The sequence below is a fragment of the Equus przewalskii genome, chromosome 22 (genome assembly GCF_037783145.1).
Source record: "Equus przewalskii isolate Varuska chromosome 22, EquPr2, whole genome shotgun sequence".
Lineage (NCBI taxonomy): Eukaryota > Metazoa > Chordata > Mammalia > Perissodactyla > Equidae > Equus > Equus przewalskii.
Window position 1 is genome coordinate 12,510,346 of NC_091852.1, and position 19,749 is coordinate 12,530,094.

Sequence of the window (19,749 nt, forward strand, 5' to 3'; positions counted from 1 at the left end):
AGAATAGACACGTAGGCCAATGGAACAGAATAGAGAGCCCAGAAATAAATCCATGCGTATATGGTCAGATAATTTATGACAAAAAAGCAAAGAATATACAATGGGGAGAGGACAGTCTCTTCATAAATGGTGTTGGGGGTGCCGGCTCCATGGCCGAGTGGTTAAGTTCGCATGCTCCGCTGCGGTGGCCCGGGGTTCGGATCCTGGGTGCGGACATGGCACTGCTCATCAGGCCACATTGAGGCGGTGTCCCACATCCCACAACTAGAAGGACGTGCAACTAATGATATACAACTGTGTACAGGCAGGGTTTGGGGAGATGAAGCAGAAAAAAAAGATAAATAAATGGTGCTGGGAAAACTGGATGGCCATACCCAAAAAAATGAAATTGAACCATGATCTTACAGCATACAGAAAAATTAATTCAAAATGGATTGAAGACTTGAATGTAAGATGTGAAACCATCAAACTCCTAAAAGAAAACATAGGTGATAAACTCCTTGTCATTTGTCTTGGTAATGATTTTTTTTTTTTGAGGAAGGTTAACCCTGAGCTAACATCTGCTGCTAATCCTCCTCTTTTTTGCTGAGGAAGATTGGCCCTGAGCCAACATCTGTGTCCATCTTCCTCTGCTTTGTACGTGGGATGCCTCCCTCAGCATGGCTTGACAAGCGGTGCATAGGTCCGCACCCGGGATCCAAACCAGCGAACCCTGGGCCACTAAAGCAGAATATGCAAACAAGTGCTGCGCCACTGGCCTGGCCCCTACCTTTGCTTTTTAAACCTTTCTCAGTCAGAACTTTCCTTCTTGTGTGACCCCAACCTTGTCTAGTCACCACTTTTTTGGACCCATCACCTGGACCTATAATTACACATTGACGCTCCTGTCTTCAGTCCTGCAGGACACAGGCCCTGCCTCCAACACACTGTCATTTCGACATCTAACAAACCCACACTGTGTGTCTACTGGATGATGAAACAAAGAATAGGACAGTGTGTGCTGGAGTGGGAGGAAGGAGCCAGCCCAGGCGGGCTCAGGGAAGGTTTGCCTGGGGAAGTCAGATTGATCTGAGCCTTAAAGGATTAGGGGTGGGGACAGCATTAGATGCCATGGGTCAGGAATGTGCAGTCACGCTTGCATGACACTGGTGGCATTGAGTCCATCTGTGTGGAGAAGAGAGTGTTTGTGAAGGGTTCAGACTGAAGATGTGCACTGGGTCGGGCTGTGCAGGCTTTTGCCCTGCAGGCGGCATTAGTCAGTCAGGTGTTAGCGGGGATTGTGTAAAACAGCCTGTTTTCTGGAGATGAGAGATCTTGAGAATCAGTTTGAGATGCTGAAGATTAGAGGTGTCAGACCCTTCACCAATGGCTTGAGCAGAGCTTTTTCTGATGACCATGCAAGGGAGGACACTCGGCGGTCACACTGTTCTGCTTGTGAGTACGAAGAGGGGAGCAGGTAGCCTGTCCCTCCCCGGGGCCAGGGATTGGGGTGAATGCTTCCCAGTTTAGTGCTCCACCTCTTCACTGGTTCCAGCCCGTGGGAGGAGTGACTTAATTCATCAGAATTGTCTTGGTCCATTCGAGCTGCAATAACAAAATACCATAGACGGGGTGGCTTATAAACCACATTTATTTCTCACAGTTCTGGTTGCTGAGAAGTCCAAATGAAGGTGGCAATAGATTCGGTGTCTGGTGAGAGCTGCCTGCTGGTTCTTGGCTGGCCATCTTCTCGCTGTGTCTTCACAGAGCGGAAGGGGCAGGGGAACTCTCTGGAGTCACTTTTATAAGGGCACTAATCCCATTCATGGAGGCTCCACCCTTATGCCTAATCACCTTGCAGAGGCCCCACCTCTGGAGGTTAGAATTTCAACATAATGAATTTTAGGGGTACATAGACATTCAGTCCATAGCAAGTGTGATCTGAGCAAGACTGACATTTCCCTGCCCACATATACTCCAGAGCGACGGCCCGGAGACCAGCCAGGCCACTGTGCTCACTCGCTCACCACCTGTCCTGGGGTCTGTGGCCTCTTTGCTGTTCCGTCTGTGTGAGGGGCAGAGACCAGGCACGACCTACTGGTGGCAGGCCCGCCTGGTCTCTGCTCCCTCTCTTCCTGCTTTCTTCCTGGGGCCACCCTTTACTGGGAGAGACACGTGCTTTCATTTAGGAGAAGGGCTGGGTGGGGATGACAAGAACAGAAGTCTCCTTGGCCTCAGGCATAGACCAGGCCTCCCCTGTTAGCAGGGAGCCCTGTGTTTGGGATGGTAATAGTCTCAAAACTCCAGAGAAGGAGGTGTGATTAGCACCAGCCCCCAGATGGCCTTTAGATGTGCGTTCAGAGGTGACCGGAACCTCATGGTTGATCGTCAGCCCTACATAGCCCTACACGCGTCTCGTACTTGCTATTTTCTTTTCCTCCTTGAAACCTCATGCCCTGGCAAATCACTAAAAAGCAAGCACCGCAAAGTCTCCTGGGACACGCTGCTCCCTCATCGACAGCAGTCTTTACTGAGCAAAATGGATTATGCCTCATGCTGTGCATGTTCCACTACCTTGTGAGGCATCGTGAAAATCTCATTTTGTCCATTTAGGATTTAGTCCAGGGGCTTTGATATGGGGCATGTCACTTTGTAAATGTTCTCCCATAGGCAGAAAAAAAAGGCATAAGGAATTTTCACTGAGGAGTGAAAAACAACTCATATAGCATAAAGTAAGAATCTTAACTCATCTTATTTGGGAAGGACGGAAAGAATGAAGCCAGCACAGTTAGCTTTTCATCACAGGACTCAGACTCAGCTGGATGTGTGACTTGTACTTCTTATCCGGAAAATGGGAGAGAGTGCCCCCCACCGTGTTGTCGGCCTGCCTCTGCAAGCTTTCTGCACCTTCCAGCTCAGAGTGTGCTCTTTGGATCAGCAGCATCTCCTGACCTGGGAGCTTGTTAGGAATGCAAACTCCTGGGCCCCGCTACAGGCTGAATCGGAATCCATGTTTTAACAAGGTCCCCAGGTGATTCATAAGGCACGTTAACTTGGAGAAGCGCATCTGCAGGGTAGTGCTTCACAAAGTTGAGTGTGCATCGCAGTCACCCAAAGGGCTTGTTAAAACGTGGATTCCTGGGGCCCAGCCTCTGAGATTGAGTTTGGTGGATCAGGTTAAAAACCCAGTAATGCTGATGCTGCTGGTCAGCTGCCCACTTTGTTGCCTCTAGCTTTCCCCTGAGTTAGAAGCTCAGGCCCCAGTCCACATGGAACATGGTAAATGGGGAGATATCCAAGAGCAGCCCCAAACTGCATACACCAGCAAAGCTGCAGTGGGACCAGGCCAGTCAACGGGCCTGCCTCCAGCATGGCCCTGAGCACCCCAGCACTGAGCACGGAGGGATAGCCACCTAGGCAAGTCATCTCTGGAGCACGGTACTGGGCTCAGTCCACTCTCCTGGCTACTGTCCCGCAGGCTGGTACGAGTCCTCTCCCAGCAGACGCCATCTGGAGCTTGAGGGCTCCTGTCCAGTCTTGAAACTCTTAATCAGAGAGACCTCAAATGCCTCCTTGTGCATTAACTCGAAGTCAGGACCTCTCTCCCTTTTCCTGTCTCCACCTGGGATCTAGCCACTCACCCTTGAAGGACTCCAACCAGAAAGGCCCAAAAGAGGGCCATGACCCTTGGGAGCCATCACGCCCCTCCTGGAGAATGCCAGGTACAATGATCAGTCTTTCTAATGGGGAGTCAGTGATTGATGCCAAGGCGTACCTAACCGCCCTTTAGACAAGGCTTCTTTGAAGATCACGATATGACTTTGTAGAATTTCTCTAGCTGTAGGTGAGAAAAACAAATGTTAGCTCTCCCACCAGGGGTGGGACCAGGGGTGTCACTATCTACTAAACGTTCTAGAGATCCTTTTTTAGTTCTTTAAGTTATTAAGGCCTTTGCTTTCCTTCAGTCCTGAAATTTTCAGCCTATAAAATCTCAGGCTACGAGATATCATTTCCTAGTGAATATTGTTTCCAGGGCTTAAAATTGTACACTGCCAGTGATCACCAGTTAAAGGCAGTAGATAGTAAAGATATGATTTCTTTTTAAACAAATACTTTTATTGCACATTTATAAAATCTGCATAGTTGTATCAAGTGTTCTTCCCTCCCATGATTCCCTCATTAATCTTAAAATTTGGTTAAAACCCAGTATCCAGTCTGGAGCCTTTTAAAAACAGTCAAGAGGGGATAGTTCCCTCTCTACGTAGACATACATATAATTTTTTTTTTTCTTTTTACAAACCCACATCCTTTACTTTTTCAAAGCAAAAAAGGGTAAGGGCATCAAAATGTTCTTTTGGGCCAGAAGCAGCCGTAGACATCTGTTTTTGACAATTTTCAGATGCTAGAAAATTTTACCTAAATGGTTAACAACGATCAAAATGCTATCTCTAGTCAAGTTTCACAATTCTATTCCACCTAAAGTCCCTAGTGCCTTCCTTTCTTTCACTCAGGACTGAGTATGAGGTTTTCTGGTTTAATTAAAAAAATAAAATAAAAGAGAAGAAAGAAAGCAGAGGCAGCTTTGACTTTTCAGCATCTTACTGCCACATGACCTTATATTCAACCCACATGTAAAAGGGCAGTGGTTCATCAGCAATCCATTTTGTCATCTCTTGTCAAAACCCAGGCAAGGTCTATATTTCTCATCCCTTGCAGTTAAGAATTCTTAAATGTCATCCATATTTGATAAAATAACTAGTAGCTTTTCTTCTGGTTCAGGCTGTGCATGTCATTTCTATGAAAAAGAAATGTATACAGTGAAATAAACATTGTCCTTTGAGCTATGAAGGCATCTTTCACTGTATCAGTCCCACGTGGTTCATTGGCATTTAATCATTTAAGCAAGTGTAGGCACAAAGTTGAAAGGTTGAAGATTCGTGGTGATCAGCTTACCAGATTTGGTAAAGATCTTTTGAAAAATGGGCTTTTCCACTTGATCTGAATTGGCATGCTTTACTGAATAATAGAACAAGATGTTCAGGTTCTAGAAAATTGTGCTGAGTGAGCTACGTTTCCTGGAGATGTCCTGGAACAGCAGTCAAAGGGTTATGCAGAGGAGGGTTCTTGGCCTTGTAACCCTGCACTATGACCTAGGGAAATTCTACGTCAGGAAGGCAAAATCTGAGCATCACATATTAACAGCTTGAACCCCCAGTCTTAATGGTCGCCCCTCAAACATCACTCATTCATTTCCTTTTAAAGTTTGGGAGGGGACCATATCCAAGTATATGAACTAGAAGTGTTAGTCACATAAGAAGAAACAGAAAAACACAGTTCCAGCTAGCTTAAAAACTACACGGTCCAGGGGCCAGCCCAGTGGCACAGCAGTTAGGTTCACACGTTCCGCTTTGGCGGCCCAGGGTTCACCAGTTTGGATCCCAGATATACACCTACAAACTGCTTGTCAAGCCATGCTGTGGCAGGCGTCCCACATATAAAGTAGAGGAAGATGGGCACGGATGTTAGCTCAGGGCCGTTCTTCCTCAACAAAAATAAAAAAGAGGAAGATTGGCGGCAGATGTTAGCTCAGAGCTAATCTTCCTCAAAAAAAAAAAAAACAAAAACGCTACAAGGTATGCTTTGGCTGATGTTTCTAAAAAATCCAGAGGCAGGACCAAGTTCAGGCATGGTTTGACTAAGCAGTTCAAACTAGCTGAGCAGGACCTGGTTTCTTTTTCTCTCAGTTTCAAGGTGGCTGCTAGAAGCTCCTGAGGCTACGTGAATCCTCTTCCACATTCTTTGTGAAAGCAGGTTCTCTGTTCCAGAATTCCCAGCAAAAGTCCTGGGGTTAGTGGGGTTAGTTGAACCAATTAAGCTGCTTGGCTAACTGATGACAATAAACCAGGAGAGAATTGTTCCTAGTGCCTTGGGCCTGAGTTGACAGACCCTGGTGCCAGGGGAATAAGATGCTCTGGCTTAAACCAGTGCGCTGCCCGTGAGCAGTGGAGCTGGGCTCAGTCCCAGGCAGGCCTCTCCAGAGCGAAACCTGGTCACAACACATAGGACTAAAGCAGGGCGTTGGAAAGCGTAGTCCACGTGTGTGTCCAGGAAGAAGTGTGCCCGTGCACCATGGCTTCATCTCCTCAGGGAAAGGGGTATTTCCCAAATCTGCCGCCTTTATCTGTGACCCGAGCGTGGGAATGTTTTACAAGTGAGTGTGTCTGTGGGAGGAAGAGCTGCTTAAGAGATGTGGACGAAGCTAGGAGTCTATGTAGCTTGTGGCTGCTGACTGCATTTTTTTAAGAGGAGTGATTTGACTCAGGAGTAGCAATCTTCATTTATAACAGCAAGCTGACTCATTCCTTGAGAACCCATTGAGGTTTTCTGTTATCAAGGTTGTGTCGATGCAAAGAATCCATAACCAATCTATGAATAAAAATTGGGGTGAGTTTATTATGAGCCAGATCTGAGGACTAGCCCGGGGCCTTGCTTCCCCTAGGAAGGAAAGGCATCAAAGAAGTAGGGTGTACAGAGAGGTTGTATATGTCCAACAGTGTGAATCACATATGATCAGAATGTTCTTTTTACAACAGTCACGAGATAGCCTGTCAGCACAGCGGTTCACACAGCAGTTGATGGTCTGGGAGCAGACCACAGCAGATAGCAGATCTGTGGTCTTGAGCTGGGTGATCATAGCAGGTCAGCAATTGATCCCTAGTCTAGGGAGAGATGCTTATCCTTGAGGAAATGCCGATGTGGGGAAGTTACATCTTTCTTTATCTTTAAGGCCATCATTCTTGTCTTTGGGACATCGTAAATATTTAAAGCAGATGTAAAATGCATGCTCAACGGCCACGTCAGGCTCTTTTGGAAAAACAAGGTCAGGCCAAATTAGTTTTACACCAAATGGCTTCCTCATATACTCCAGTATATCCTGTTGCTTACCATTCATTTATCAGTTGGCTTGACAGCATAGCTTCAGGTGAGCACGCTTTCTCACCAGTGCCGAAGGTGAGAATATTATATTTCTGTCTCCAGGTAATTACCGTGTATATCTCCACAGTCCTGTATGAAAATTATAGTGAAACAGAGGCAGACAGTGTGCTTCAATAAATAGGAAATGTATGATCTAAAAATATTTTTTCCATGTGTTTTCTTATCAGGGGATATATGCATTTATATAGTAAGGAGTAATAACTCTAGAAACGTAGATGCACTTTGGGCAAAGAATTAAGTACATTTGTTTTGATTGTTTAAAATAGTTAATTGTGAGGCTCCAAAGGAATCAGAGCTTAGAAAATGCAAAATGAAACCTGGTATTTAGTTCTTAGTTCGGATCTTAAGTATTTGGTCATTAATGAATCATTTTTGGTGGAAATTTATGACAGTGTGCCAGATACATGATTCTCTAAGCTTTCATTGTTTTCTCTTAAGGTTGAAGGAGTTATTTCAGCAGATTTATTATTATTATTCTCTTCTGCTTGTCAACCTGAGAGTTTGTGTAATGAAAGCAGGCAATATGTGTCATGAACCATTTACACGTAAACCCTGAAAAAGCTCCTCCAGTCCAGCCCAAGGCTACACCAATCAGATGCATCCAGAAGATGGGTTGGACGTCGGAAGTAGACACAGTTCACAGATTGAGCATCATGTAATTTATGCCTTGTTTTTTTCTGATGATTTTTTTCAGAACCGAATGGAGGAAAGCAAAGCACTCTTTAGAACAATTATCACGTATCCCTGGTTCCAGAACTCCTCGGTTATTCTGTTCTTAAACAAAAAAGATCTTCTAGAGGAGAAAATTATGTATTCCCACCTAGTTGACTACTTCCCAGAATACGATGGTAAGTCACCACTCTTCAGCTAGCCCAGTAGCTGGGCATGTATTTTGCCTCCCAAGACTCAGTGCGAGAGCTAACCCATTGCCATCCACTGGTCGCGCCTCTGTCCTCAGAAGCCTGCATGATGTGACTGATGAAGTATGAATTACGGTTTGCCCTGTCTTTTAATGGCATGAAACATTTCATTCCCTAACAATGCTGAAAGTTATAGCAGAAGAAAACAGCTTCTTATATGTTTTGAAATAGGTGTATCAAAGGATGGACCAATCCAATAGTTTTGACCAATTGTGTATCAACCATTGTAGTTCCCTCTGGATCTCTCCTTCATTTGGTGACAGTCTGCCTCTGCCTCACTCTGGAGGGAGAACACAGTTTTGTGGTCAAGAGTCCATGCTCGGAAGTCAATCTACCCATGTTCAGATCCCAGTTCTGACACTTCCTACTTATAGAACCGTGATCAAGTTACTTCATTTCTCTGGGCCTCAGGACCACACTCATAGGATTATCTTGTAGACTGTACTAGATAACGTGTGACATTTTAGCATAATGCCTGACACATAGTGAATATTCAGGAAATACTTACTTTTTGAGGGCTTCATGGCACGATGAAGTCCAGTCAGCCTTAGGGACGGCACCCATCCTTTAAGCTCTTCCTGTAGCACTTAGAATCTATAGCACTCATGTTGGTGCTCATATGGCTTTCATTATTTACTTCCTTCTTATAAACAGATCCTGCCTCCCCAACTAGACTATGAAATCCTGAATGACTGGACATGACACCTAGCCCGTTCTGAGACATACTTGTGACATCTGCACCCAGCCACTCTAAAACAAGTGAAAGAGTCACAGCCACTGCCCTTTAGGAGCTTATGTGGCAGGTACACACACATCTCCTTTCACCCACATACGTACTTGAGTCTAGACTAGGAGTGGCAAACTCTGGCCTCCTACCTGTTTTTATAAATAAAGTTTTATTGAAACAGCCACACCCATCATTTATGCACTCTGTGGCTGTTTCATGCTACAACAGCACAACTGAATAGTTGTGACAGAGATCAAATGGCCCACGAAGCCTACAGTCTTTACTCTTTGGTGCTTTACAGAGAAAGTTTGCCAGTCCCTGGTCTAAATGAATAGTCGTTAAGAAGACAAGCTTTGATTGTGACAGAGTTCCTGCTCTGCCAATTACTGGTGATATTGCCTTGGACAAGTATATTCAAATACCCAGTTTCTTCCTGAGTGAAAAGGAATTGATTGGAATCGTACGTGTAAGTTGCTTAGCACGGTGCCGGGCACAGAGAAGAGCACTAACCCAGAAGTACCTATTATAGAGGAGTGTGCAACAGCAGGAGAACAGACTGTCTTTAATATTAGAGTATCAACATATGATGTCTGGGATGGACATCAGTTCAACAATGTTTTTATGCTTCTAAAAGCTCCCTCAGAACAGTAATTACAGGTTTCCCCCACTATCCAAAAGTAGACCGTCTTAGTGAAACCTTTTGTAAGCCAAAATGGCATAAAACAAACAGACAGTTACCATAATTTATATGGGAAATTTTTTTCAGCATTCCCAGACACAAAAAGTAACCTACCAAAGTAAGTGGAGATAAAGCACAGGTTTTCACAGACACAGTGCAAATCGCTGGCGGCTTGATGCTGAGATGCTGGCTGTAGTTGCCAGGCAAGGAGCTTGGCGGCACCTCTCTGCTGCTGGGTGCGGGCTGCTTCTGTAACAGCTCACTACCAAACAAACGCTGAAAATGCTATTCTCGCTTTTCATAAAAGAAATCCTCTTTGGAAAGGGAAACAGCAAAAACAGCGAAGCATCGTAGGGTGAACTTTCGGATAGCGGGGCAAACCTCTGCTTCACAAACCTAAGATTCAGTTTCACTTCATGGCCTTCTCTGAAGATAGAACACCTCAGGGATGGAGTGTGACTCATCTTTCCTTCCCACTTGCGTTTGGTATGGTACTGGCCCATGGAAGGGGAACGTTAGTTTGGGCACGTTTTCAGGTATTAGCAATAGTGTGGTTTTTGTTAGCAGTATGTTCTCATCCTCTCTCCAAGTGCACTTTCCTTTGTGCTTTTGTGCTTTTTTCCTTGTGCTGTTCCTTTAAAAAGAAATACTTTCCTAGCCTGAACAGTGTTTTCACTTTTGCTCCTTTTAATTTGCCGCTGGCCTGCCACCAAGTCATAAATGTCTGAGACTTAGGAATACTGGAAGGAAGTGACTTCATGTGTAGTTAACTTGCCCTCCCACAGCAACAGGCTAGTTCTTTAAGGGCAAGATCTGCCTGAGTAAGACGGGCACGAAGCACCTGGCTTAGACCCAAACACACGTGCTTGCCTCCCGCACCTGGAAGCAGAGACAGACTCTTAATTTTTCTCAGATTTTGGTGAGAATCAGCAGGTGGGAAATGACCCTCCGCCCCATACATAGCACCCGCCTGTAGGCCGGCGTGTTTTCATGACGTGCTTGCATACGGATGACAGAGAACGGATACAGCACAGCCTGCCCCACGGAGCAGACCCCCTGAGGCTCAGGCTGCTGGCTGCCGTACACACAGCCACATCACACACTGATTGATTTTCCTGCAATAAAAAAAGACTTTTCTGCGATGGATGTTTGGGGTACTGATTTTTTCTCTGCAACGTCTTCCTATTGTCTTTACATATCTCCTTTGTCCAATAATTTCCCCAGATTCCCCATCACTGTGAGCATTTTCCTTCCAACATGTACCCATTGTGAATGACTTAAAATCTGAAGATGTTTTTTATTGCTAATCTCCCCCAGTATATACATAACACACAGAGGAAACTGGGCCACGGAAAAAGAAAAAAAGACACTGATTGTTAGTCACAAAGCAAACGCAGCTGTCATTTCACGAGACTAAAAGCCCTTGTAAGATGAGCTAAGACTGAAAAAACTCTAGGCCCACTCTGCAGTGGCTTTTTAATAATAAACATGTTTATAGTATTATAAATTTCACACTTCCATATTTCTGCACTTACAAGGTCTTAAAAATAATGAATGCCATTTCTGTATTTCTCTTCAGGAAGGGAAATTACCATTTCCACATGGACTTGAATTGCAAAATTGTTCATAGAGGCTGGAATTCTGTTCCTGCTGTGATGGCTATAATGATTTCTTTGTAGTTTATATTTCTTCATATAATGTAATTTATGCTTAAAAACATAACACTTCCGAGTGCTCTTCAGTGAACTTGAGTTAGTTCTGATACTCTTTAGGGTAAAAAAGAAAAAAAAAAGAAAAAGAAGGTAGACCTTTCTTTCCCAAATAGGGTAAGTACAGAATCATATGGAAGTTTATTCACAAGCCAGTGAGTGTTCTTTTATGAGAATGAGAGGCTTCTCCAGCTCTCACTATCTATTAGTCCTAGTTTTAAATATTTTTTATTACTGGTATGGAATTAGTAACTTATCAATAGTACATTGAAAACGATAGGACATTAAATAATTATGTATTAATTTTATATATAAATCATAATTTTCAATTATGGCACTTTCCATTCAGTATGATGCCAACCTTCTTTTTTTTTTTTTCTTTGAGATTGGCACCTGAGCTAACAACTGTTGACAATCTTTTTTTTCTTTTCCTGCTTTTTCTCCCCAAATCCCCCCAGTACATAGTTGCATATTTTAGTTGTGGGTCCTCCTAGTTGTGTCATGTGGGACACTTCCTCAGCATGGCCTGATGAGCGGTGCCGTGTCCACGCCTAGGATTCAAACCAGCGAAACCCTGGGCCACCAAAGCAGAGCGTGTGAACTTAACCAGTCAGCCATGGGGCCGGCCCCATGATGGCAACCTTCTTAATCATTGACAAAAATTTCAATTCTGGGCACTTACGTCAAAAATTCAAACATTACTCTTGTTTATTGTACAAATGAGAATAATCTATTTGTTTTCACGGCTCTTTCCTCCCAACTTCTGGCACCGTTGGCTCTAAGCTCATAGGGCTAATCCCCAATTTGTAATAAGGTTGATTTAAAAAGTTTTCAAGTTGGCTGTCTGAAACTCACAATGCATTTTGTTAGACATGGTAGTCAGGCCCTCAGTAGAGTTTTCAAAGATTTCTTTATCCCAACCAGGAGATAATAAGAATATTGATAGAAAAAAACCTTAGCTTGGATCCTGAGAGAATCTTGCCAGAGAGAAGGAAGTGGAGGAGGAGGTTATAGCATGACCTTCTTCTTTCTTGGTGTAGAACTAACTGGAAAAATCATGGAGGAAATATAGATATGAGGTGCATCAAAGATTGATGTAAGATGGGTGCTCAATACTTCATAGGTGGTAGTGTTTTTCATTAATTGACAACAAGTTTTAAATTAATACATTTATTATAATCTATTAAATAAGTTTTTAAAACAGCTCTATTGAGATAGAATTCACATACCATATACTTCACCCATTTAAAGGGTACAATTAGTGCTTTTTGGTATATTACATTAATTTTTAAAATTATGGTAAAATATATGTAACATAAAATTTGCCCTTTTAACCATTTTTAAGCATGCAATTTAGTGACATTAATTATATTCACAATGCTGTGCAACCATCACTATTCCCAAAACTTTTCATCACCCCAAACAAATTCTGTAACCAGTAAGCAACACCCTGTTTTCCTTTCCCCCAGCTCCTGGGAACCTATAATCTACTTTCTATCTCTAAGAATTTGTCTATCCTAGGTACCTCATATAAGTGGAATGATAGAATATTTCTTTTCTGTCTGGCTTGTTTTACTTACCATAATGTTTTCAAGGTTCATATTATGTTGTGGCATCTATCAGAACTTCATTTTTATGGCTGAATAATATTCCATTGTATGTGTATACTACTTTTTGCTTGTCCATTCTTCTCTTTATGGATTCTTGGGTTGTTTCTATCTTTTGGCTATTGTGAATAATGCAGCAATGAAAATCGGTGTGCAAGTATCTGTTAGAGTTCCTGCTGTCACTGCTTTGGATGTAGACCTAGGAATAGAATTGCTGGGTCTTATGGTAATTCTGTGTTTAGCTTTTTGAGGAGCCACCAAACTGTTTTCCACAGGCAGCGGCCCCATTGTACATTCCTCCCAACAGTGCACAAGAGTTCAGACTTCTCCACATCCTTGTCCTCACTTACTTTCCATGTTTTTGATTATAGCCATTCTAGTAGATATGAAGTGGTATCTCATGATGGTTTTGATTTGTGTTTCCCTAATGATTAATGATGTTGAGCATCTTTTCACATGCTTATTGGCTATATTTTTATCTTCTTTGGAGAATGTCTATTCAAGTCCTTTGCCCCTTTTTTTAAATCAGATTGTTTGTCTTTTTGTTGTTGAGTTAAAGGAGTTATGTATATATTCTGGATATTAACCTCTTATCAGATATGTGATTTGCAGGTATTTTCTCCCATTCTTTGTTATCTTTTCACTTTCTTGATAACGTTCTTTGATGCACAAAAGTTTTTAATTTTGACGAAGTTCAGTTGATCTGTTTTTTCTTCTGTTGCCTGTGATTTCAGTGGCGTATCTAAGAATCCATTGCAGAACTTTACTTAAGTTATTAATATATCCTGATAAGAATAGCACAGTCCTTTTTCAGAGCATCTAAGACAGTGCTTGGCACATAAGAGACCCTGAATAAATGTAAGAAAATGTAAACCAATTTTTTCATCTATCATCACACGTAGTGAATTGAATACTACGTAAATGCGGTGTGTTCAGAAACACCAGAAGTCTTTAGAAGTGAGGCTGCAGAGGACGACTGTAGATGGACCTGACCTTAAGGTCAGGTCTCTTCTGAGAGAGATTTCAGTCTGGAGAATGTAAAATGATCCATAACAGGGAGACATACAGGGGTAGATTGACAAGAGAGCCTGAGTCTGTATGAGTGTGAGTCTGTATAATGTGTGTCTGTATGCACACTTACTGTATAGCAGAAACCAGCACAGTTCACTCAGTCCCGAAAAGTAAGATCTTATTCCCCTTCTGAAGAGCCCATAGTGGCTCCCTGTCACCCAAGGAATCAGAGCTGGCCTTAGCCTGGCCTGGAAGCCATCTGCCTGTTTTCAGCTAACCACATTTTGTGGATGGATGGATGGACGGGTGGATGGATGGGCAGATAAAGTGATAGAGAGGAGTAATTATACATAGTAGTATGGGGGAAGATGGTTATAACAGATCAAATCCGCAGTGCAGATGTCAACTTCATGAACCTTGACCCAATAAACATTTATTGATCAAACACATTAATGGATCAGCTGACAGACTGTTCCCCTCTCTTCCCTTGACCACCAGGACCCCAGAGAGATGCCCAGGCAGCTCGAGAATTCATCCTGAAGATGTTCGTGGACCTGAACCCAGACAGTGACAAAATTATCTACTCCCACTTCACATGCGCCACAGACACCGAGAACATCCGCTTTGTCTTTGCTGCCGTCAAGGACACCATCCTCCAGTTGAACCTGAAGGAGTACAATCTAGTCTAATTGTGCCTCCTCGACGCCGCCCCTCCCTTCCCTGGTGGGCTATGGAAGCTATACAAGAGGGACTGTATTTCTGTGGAAAACAATTTGCATAATACTAATTTATTGCCGTCCTGGACTCTGTGTGAGCGTGTCCACAGAGTTTGTAGTAAATATTATGATTTTATTTAAACTATTCAGAGGAAAAACAGGATGCTGAAGTACAGTCCCAGCACATTTCCTCTCTATCTTTTTTTTAGGCAAAACCTTGTGATTCAATGTATTTTAAATTCTCAGTCATGCACTCACAAAGATAAGAGTTGTTTCTTTCTTTTTCTCTCTTTTTTATTTTCTATTGAGCAAAACGAAGCTGATTTCCCTCTTCCTAACCCATACCTCCCTCCTGATTTTTCCTGGGTTACAATGGCCTTTATTCTATTTCATTTTTGGTCAAGTTTTTCCCTTGAATGACACAGTCAGGACGATGTCATTCAATTTAAGCCATCAACATCAGCTTAATTTAACAGTTTATAGTTTTTGCTGAAGGATTATAGGTATTAATACTATGGTTTTAAGTGTATTGCTCTGGATACACACATAGAGTTTTTTTATATAAGTATATTGTCTTGCCTCACTTTGGGCTGGGACAGCGGGTGCCCATCTAATGGTTAAGTGTCATTTCTTTTGGGTTTCTACCTTCAGCCATCACTTGGTTGCTCAGAGAACTGTGCAAAAGTCAGTAAGGCCAGGACGGAGACAGCCGGAAGGAGTCCTTTGAGACACCATGTGCCATTGTCCTTTCTCTCGTCCTTGCTTCCTTTTCTTTTTTTCACCCTCTCTTCCTTAAATTGCAGATGCCAAAAAATATGCCAACAGACACTACATTACCCCAGTGGCTGCTACCCAGAACCTTTTCATAGGTTGCTCTTAATTTTTTTTTCCTCAGTTCAAACTTTTCCTCCCTTTTTTTCTTAGTATTTGGGCCACAATTTCTAAATGACTTTCATTATGGGTATGTATTGCCAAAGCTGGCTTTTTGTAAAACAAAATAACTAAGAACTTAAAAGATAAAAGCCGGTATCTTAAAATATAGGAGAGTAAGACTGTGAAGCCTGAAATGATTGACTGAGAATGAACCTGAAACACCAATTGCCAAATGATTGGTAACTGTACATTTGATTCTCATGGTCCATCCTTTTCTTTGCCCTTAAGATCACATCGGTTAGTGTCCACGTTCCATGTTGAGTGTCCCAATCGACAATGTGGAAAAGTGTCCTGTGATGCAACATGAGATCTACTCATATCTCTTCATTTGAAGGCAATTTTTCTCTCTTTCTGTTCTTTAAGGTCGAGTAGGTCTGCCAAGAACATTGGTTGATAGTATGATTCTGACACCTAATTTAATTTGCAAAATCTGAAGTTAACTGCTAGTTTACCACCTTTGGGATCTTTTTAAACTAGTGACTGGTTAAGTTGAACTTAAGATTTGTGGACCTAATTCAAAAGTAACCTCTCAGTGTTCTGTAGAACATGTATTTATGTGACTGAACCTACTAGGAGAGATGTTTGGAATTCTATATGTGCAATTCTTCAACAAATGCAAAAAATACAGCACATGTATTGATGAGCTTTTGTCAAGCAGCTTGAATTGAAATACGATTTAAGGAAATAAATTGTGATTGTTTTAAACCTGCTGGGAAGTTAGAATTAGGCCATGACACTGGTCTCATTTTAACGGCAATACTATTTGGCACAAGTCTAAACTTCCGTATAAATCACTCTTTTGGAACAACAAAAGGGAGGGAGAAAATTAATGGCTTATGAGATGAGTCCCAGAGTTACTCATTAGCAATGGAATGTTCTCATTCTTTACTCTCCCAGCCTCAAACAACACAGGTTACTTTTTTTCCTTGCTCAGAAAGCACCTGTAATTTAATTAAGAAACAGACTGCTTGTAGGTATAGTGCAATTATGAATGCTCTAATCATTGTACATACATCTCTCTCGATATCGCAGCATCCATACTGGCTTTGTAATCATTAATTTTTTGGCAGATTGAATGTGCTGTATTGATATGTATCTATGTAATTGTATTGTATGTCTTATAGCTAATTCACATTTTGAATAATGTTATTTTATTTACTTTTTTAAGAGAGGAGAATGTAAATTTGTCAGTTTATTTCTGACTAGGGATTTTTTTTTCCATTTAGAAAAGAAGAAAAAAAAAACCTTCCTATCGTACAGAGCGGTACTAGCATCGTGCTGTATAAAATCATTTGCACATTCCTGAGTAGAGGTATACTGACTATGAGACCCAAAGGTAATTTCATAGCAAAATACATAAAATCAGTCAGAGCTTTTATACAAACATGGAAACCAACTTTGTAGAACTTTTGCCATTTGACCTGGGGTTGGAATATGAGCTTTTATACAATTCATATTCTTATGTGGCAAATGCACAGTTTAGTATCACCTCTCTGATGGCCTTTATTAGAAAGGCAGTTTTAGAAGCTATTGTGATCCACTAAGGAAATGTTTTAACAGCTAGAGACCACTGCTTGCCTGAAAGGGCGATCTTAAATTTGGTGCAGCAAAAAAAAAAAGAAAAAAAAAGTAAACAACAACATTTGAAGGCCTACAGTGTGTATAGAGAACACCTCATCACAAGATCCTAAGTGTTAGAGTTTTAGGGAATCGAGATCTTCTATTTAATAGAGCTGTAGTAGATGTAGTCAGTTAAACCCGATCTCCACGCTCGAGCAAGCGGAGCGAAATAGGGAAAGGTTGTGACACTCGTCTTTATGAAATCGGGATGGAATTGCTATGCAGAATTGAGGTTTGTGGCTTCACTGTTCATCTTGGGGTGCATGACAAGATCCCTTCTCTTGAGAAAGGAAACAATTGATCACCCTAGCTGCAGTGACGCGTAGAGACCTACTTGTATCCACACTAGTCAATTGAAGCTAAAGGATTTTCTTTTTCATTTCTTTGTTTGGGGTTTTATTGAAGGGGCTAGGGGCGGGAAGGGATTCTTTTCAGTTTTGTATAAAAACAAAGTTTACTCATGCTTTATATTATATTGTGATTGCAAGCGTTATAAGCGTGTGCCACTGGCCTCCAACTGTTGATGTTCTAGGTAGCGGAGGCCTGGGGCGAGTTTTATGGTGACTTGGGCATGTCTTATTCAGAAACAAAAACACACAACACAAAAACCTTTCTTTCAGCATACCAAGGCAAGCAGCCATTTCGTGACTCACGCACCACATTGCAGTGTACCCGTTTACAGAGGCGTTTCCCTTCTGCGCGTGACACGGCAGTTCCAACCCTCAGAGAATTCCTTATTTGTAAATTGGAGGTTTGTACTATGCCTTACAGAGCTTAAATTCAGGAGCTTGTGCCTCATATCTGAAACAAAGGGAAATAACACACCCATTCAAAAGTAAATAAATCCCCTCAAAGTTTTGGTTTTTTTTTTAAACATTGCCATATAAAGAGCTCTGTTGAATGTCATGAATCGACTGAGGGAAAAAAATCTTAGGAAGCTGCATATGTTGTTTACTAGCAGATGACATCTACAAAAGGTATTTGAAACTTGTATTCTTTTTGTAGATTAACTAGCAGGCCTAATATTTAAAAAAGGTAATTCAGCTAAAGGACAATTTACTTTTGTACTTCAGACTATCTTGATTGTCAAGGTGTACGAACTGTAATTTTAAAATTTATACTGCCACATGATTGTAAATTTTAGTTGTCTTAAGTTAGGAATTGGTGAAAAGCTATTTATGCTGGATTTGGGTCAAAATGACTATTATTTGCAAAAAAATAAAAAAAATAATGGGAAGAAAGGGCTGCATAATGAGATACTGCAAGACTCAGATATTGTTGGAAATACCCTTCAGATTACCCTCAATTTCCCTTTGTTTTCAGTTTCTCAAGAAGAACGAATGAAATGAAATATAGCAGAATGTTAACCCATATAAAAATAAAGTGTACCCAAATATTGTAATGTATATTGCTGCTCTTCTTAAAATTAAATAAGGGTTTAAAACCACTTAATTGGTAATTGACAGCATCTCAATTGATACATAAAGGTGTGCTTGGTATACATTAATATTTTCTTCCAAAGATATGTCTTTGGTTAGAAACACACACAAAAATTAAAACTAGTAATATTGTATGTTTATCTCTCTCTACATATTCCAGCATATGTAGTCTTAGTAGGTCTGTCCTGGTAACTGTGTCTTCGGGATTTCATTTTGGTTCCATCAAATTAGGAAAAGAAATGGCTTAGTTGTGTGTGATTAGCTAGAGATTTTTGGAGCCAGACACCTGCTATTTAGTAGATACTTAGTACAGAGTCTAAATTTGTCAGTGTTTTTCTCACAGAGTAACAAACCATTTCCTGCTGTGTTCCCAACTACCGATGCCCTTTCAATAACACTCCTGCCTCTAGAATCATCTGTTCAAAGTATGCATACACACCTGGCACATAGTAGGTGCTCAAATATTAATTTCCTTCTGACCTCCCTTGTCTATCATGTATCTTCCGTTTCCCCATTTGATTCTAACCCAATAGTAAATGACATTTACATGTTACGAAAACACCTATTGGGTAAAATTGGATCTTATTGGATAAAGGAATTCAGACTTTCATATAAGCTTTGGTGGACAGAAAAAAACAACAGGGAGGGAGATATTCTTCAGTAGAATATTTTTAAGTTTAGGAAGAAAGATGGAAAATTACTATGTAACTTTGTTCAGGTTACTTTGACTGAAACACATGTTTTTGGTAGATTTCTTTTCCTCGAAGAACTCTCTAAATGCGACTTCTTGCTGGATTCCTCGCCTGTCACCACGTTGGACACCCTTATTAGACCTATGTCTTTAGGGAGTTTTGTCAGAAAACATTTTTAACTTACAGTATTTAAAAGAATCATATTTACTGTTCTTAAAATGTCATTCAAATGCATGTATTGTCTATTGTTTGGGGATGGGAACTAGTTTTGCAAAAAACACCTAATGTTGTATAATAATGCCCCAATGATCTTGCTGGTTAAAAATACAGTATTTTTGGCCATAATTTTGTACTACGGTATTCTTCATTCTTGAGTTTTGCTTCTCTTGCAGTTGCCTAAGCCTCTCCCAAAATGTTTTTTATTAGAAGGAGTATTGGAATAAATCCTTCCGTTTTTAAAACAGTTTATACTGCACATGCATTTTCCAGAGTAGACAGGTTTAATAGTTTCTAAGCAAACACAAAAAATCTTTTCCCTTATGTATATAATCAGAAATTTGTCTCCTTTAGTAGAAATATTTATATTGATAGTATTTATCAAACTTGCTTTTTAAAAAAAAAGCTTGTCCAGGGGCCGGCCTGGTGGTGTAGTCGTTGAGGTTGTGTGCTCTGCTTTGGCGGCCCGGGGTTCGCCAGTTCGGATCCCGGCTGCAGACCTATG

General features: G+C 41.5%; 1 protein-coding gene across 1 annotated transcript in view; it reads left to right on the forward strand.

The window, feature by feature from the left end:
• Positions 1-19,373, forward strand: part of GNAQ (G protein subunit alpha q) — a 294,507-nt gene extending 275,134 nt beyond the window's left edge. Inside the window, exons 6-7 of the mRNA XM_070590212.1 lie at positions 7,670-7,823; positions 14,127-19,373. Of these exons, the coding sequence (XP_070446313.1) occupies positions 7,670-7,823; positions 14,127-14,317 (345 nt within the window). The 3' untranslated portion in view covers positions 14,318-19,373. The remainder of the gene's footprint in view (positions 1-7,669; positions 7,824-14,126) is intronic.
• The last annotated feature ends 376 nt before the right edge of the window (positions 19,374-19,749 follow it).